At 39.7% G+C, this 1,542-nt stretch overlaps 1 protein-coding gene across 1 annotated transcript; it reads left to right on the top strand.

Moving 5' to 3' along the window:
- Nucleotides 1–210: 210 nt before the first annotated feature.
- LOC149219752 (uncharacterized) lies at nt 211–918 on the top strand. The gene has a single exon (XM_089386907.1). The coding sequence runs from the start codon at nt 211–213 to the stop codon at nt 916–918; it is 708 nt and encodes a 235-aa protein (XP_089243033.1).
- The last annotated feature ends 624 nt before the right edge of the window (nt 919–1,542 follow it).

Raw genomic sequence — 1,542 nt, 5'->3', positions numbered from 1 at the left:
GGAGATTTAGGCCAACTACCACCTGTAAAAGACATTCCTTTATATGCTGGGACATCGCGTGGCACTGCACTTTGGCGCAACTTCGACATATTCATAACACTTTCAACCGTTTTCCGTTAACAAGGAGCTAGCTCGTCCCAGGTTGCTTTCCGACAAATACTTGCAAATCTTAGGAATGGAATATCTACACTTGAAGATTGGCAACATCTAATGTCAAGAACAAGTTCATCTCTTACACATGAAGAGAAATGCACATTCGATGAGTCCATGCACCTATTCGCAACAAACAATGCAGTTGTCTTGCATAATAAGAAAATGCTCAAAAAATTGAACATCCCAGTAGCACTTTGCTCTGTGGAACAACAAAGGCAGAAAACTCCTACTACAACAGAATATGAGCACCTACCTGCAAAGGTGCTCTTATGCAGTGAACAAAAAGTTATGCTCACCAGCAACTTATGGGTACATGCAGGCCTTGTTAATGGCGCGCTTGGGAAGGTCATCTCAATATTTTATTCAATTGACTCAAAGCCCCCAGAATTACCTTCCTTTGTGGTTGTTGACTTTCGACAATACAGAGGAACACCGTGGGACATTTCACACCCAACATATGTACCCATTCCTCCCATCACAAGGGTTGCACGCCGTCAGATACCACTTCAAATGGCATGGGCTTTAACGATACACAAGTCACAAGGAATGACATTAGACAAAGCAACAGTGGACATCGGCACCAGAGAACGCTTAGGGCTAACATTCACTGCAATTTCAAGAGTGCGGTCACTAGCAGACATACACATCAATCCAGCATTCCCATTCTCCCGCATTGCACAAATGCACAAGAATCCATATCTTAAGCGTAGACATCAAGAGGAATCATTCCTTGCATCAAAATCTATCCAGGATAATACACTTTAGCCAATCATACAACCTATCTTCCAGAATTACCCACATGGTAAACACCACTCACTACATAACGAAGTTTCACATAGATTTTCTTGCTATTACATTTAATTTCATATGATTTTATACTCATTTGGAATCGTTTAATTTATTTTGAATATTCAAACAAAATCGTCAAACATTTTCATTGTCACTTACAGTGTTTCCTTTTTGGATGGCAACATGTATGAATACATGCTACCTACGAAGGTTGTACGAGTGTTGCGAAGAAATTCAGCAACAAGAACTTACATTACAAGATATGCAAACAAGGATCCTGCCACAACAATCAATGCCACTTTACTGTTTGCGCCTAGCCATTAAGTTGTTAAAGAAATAAGGAAACTACTTAAGATAACAATTCACATCCATGAAAGGGATGCACACAGGAAAATGCGCCATCAATTGCAGGAACAGCTCGCACAATATGGCACCACAATAAACACTAACTGGTGTTGCCGATGCCATGGCCCATCATGCATATATGATTAGTGGCTCATTCTCAATTACATCTCTACATAATAGAATGCTTTTATTGTACATATGTTTAGAAGCCAACGAATACTTTCATTGTATATATGTTTACTTATATCTGACATG

This window comes from Pinus tabuliformis, chromosome Q, assembly GCF_031772625.1.
Source record: "Pinus tabuliformis cultivar Carrire ecotype Pingquan chromosome Q, CPIR1, whole genome shotgun sequence".
NCBI classification, from domain to species: domain Eukaryota; kingdom Viridiplantae; phylum Streptophyta; class Pinopsida; order Pinales; family Pinaceae; genus Pinus; species Pinus tabuliformis.
This window is presented reverse-complemented; position numbering and strand designations above follow the sequence as displayed.

What these genes read in the sequence shown, in the direction of transcription:
- LOC149219752 (XM_089386907.1), top strand. Translation starts at nt 211, where the DNA reads ATGTCAAGAACAAGTTCATCTCTTACACATGAAGAGAAATGCACATTC.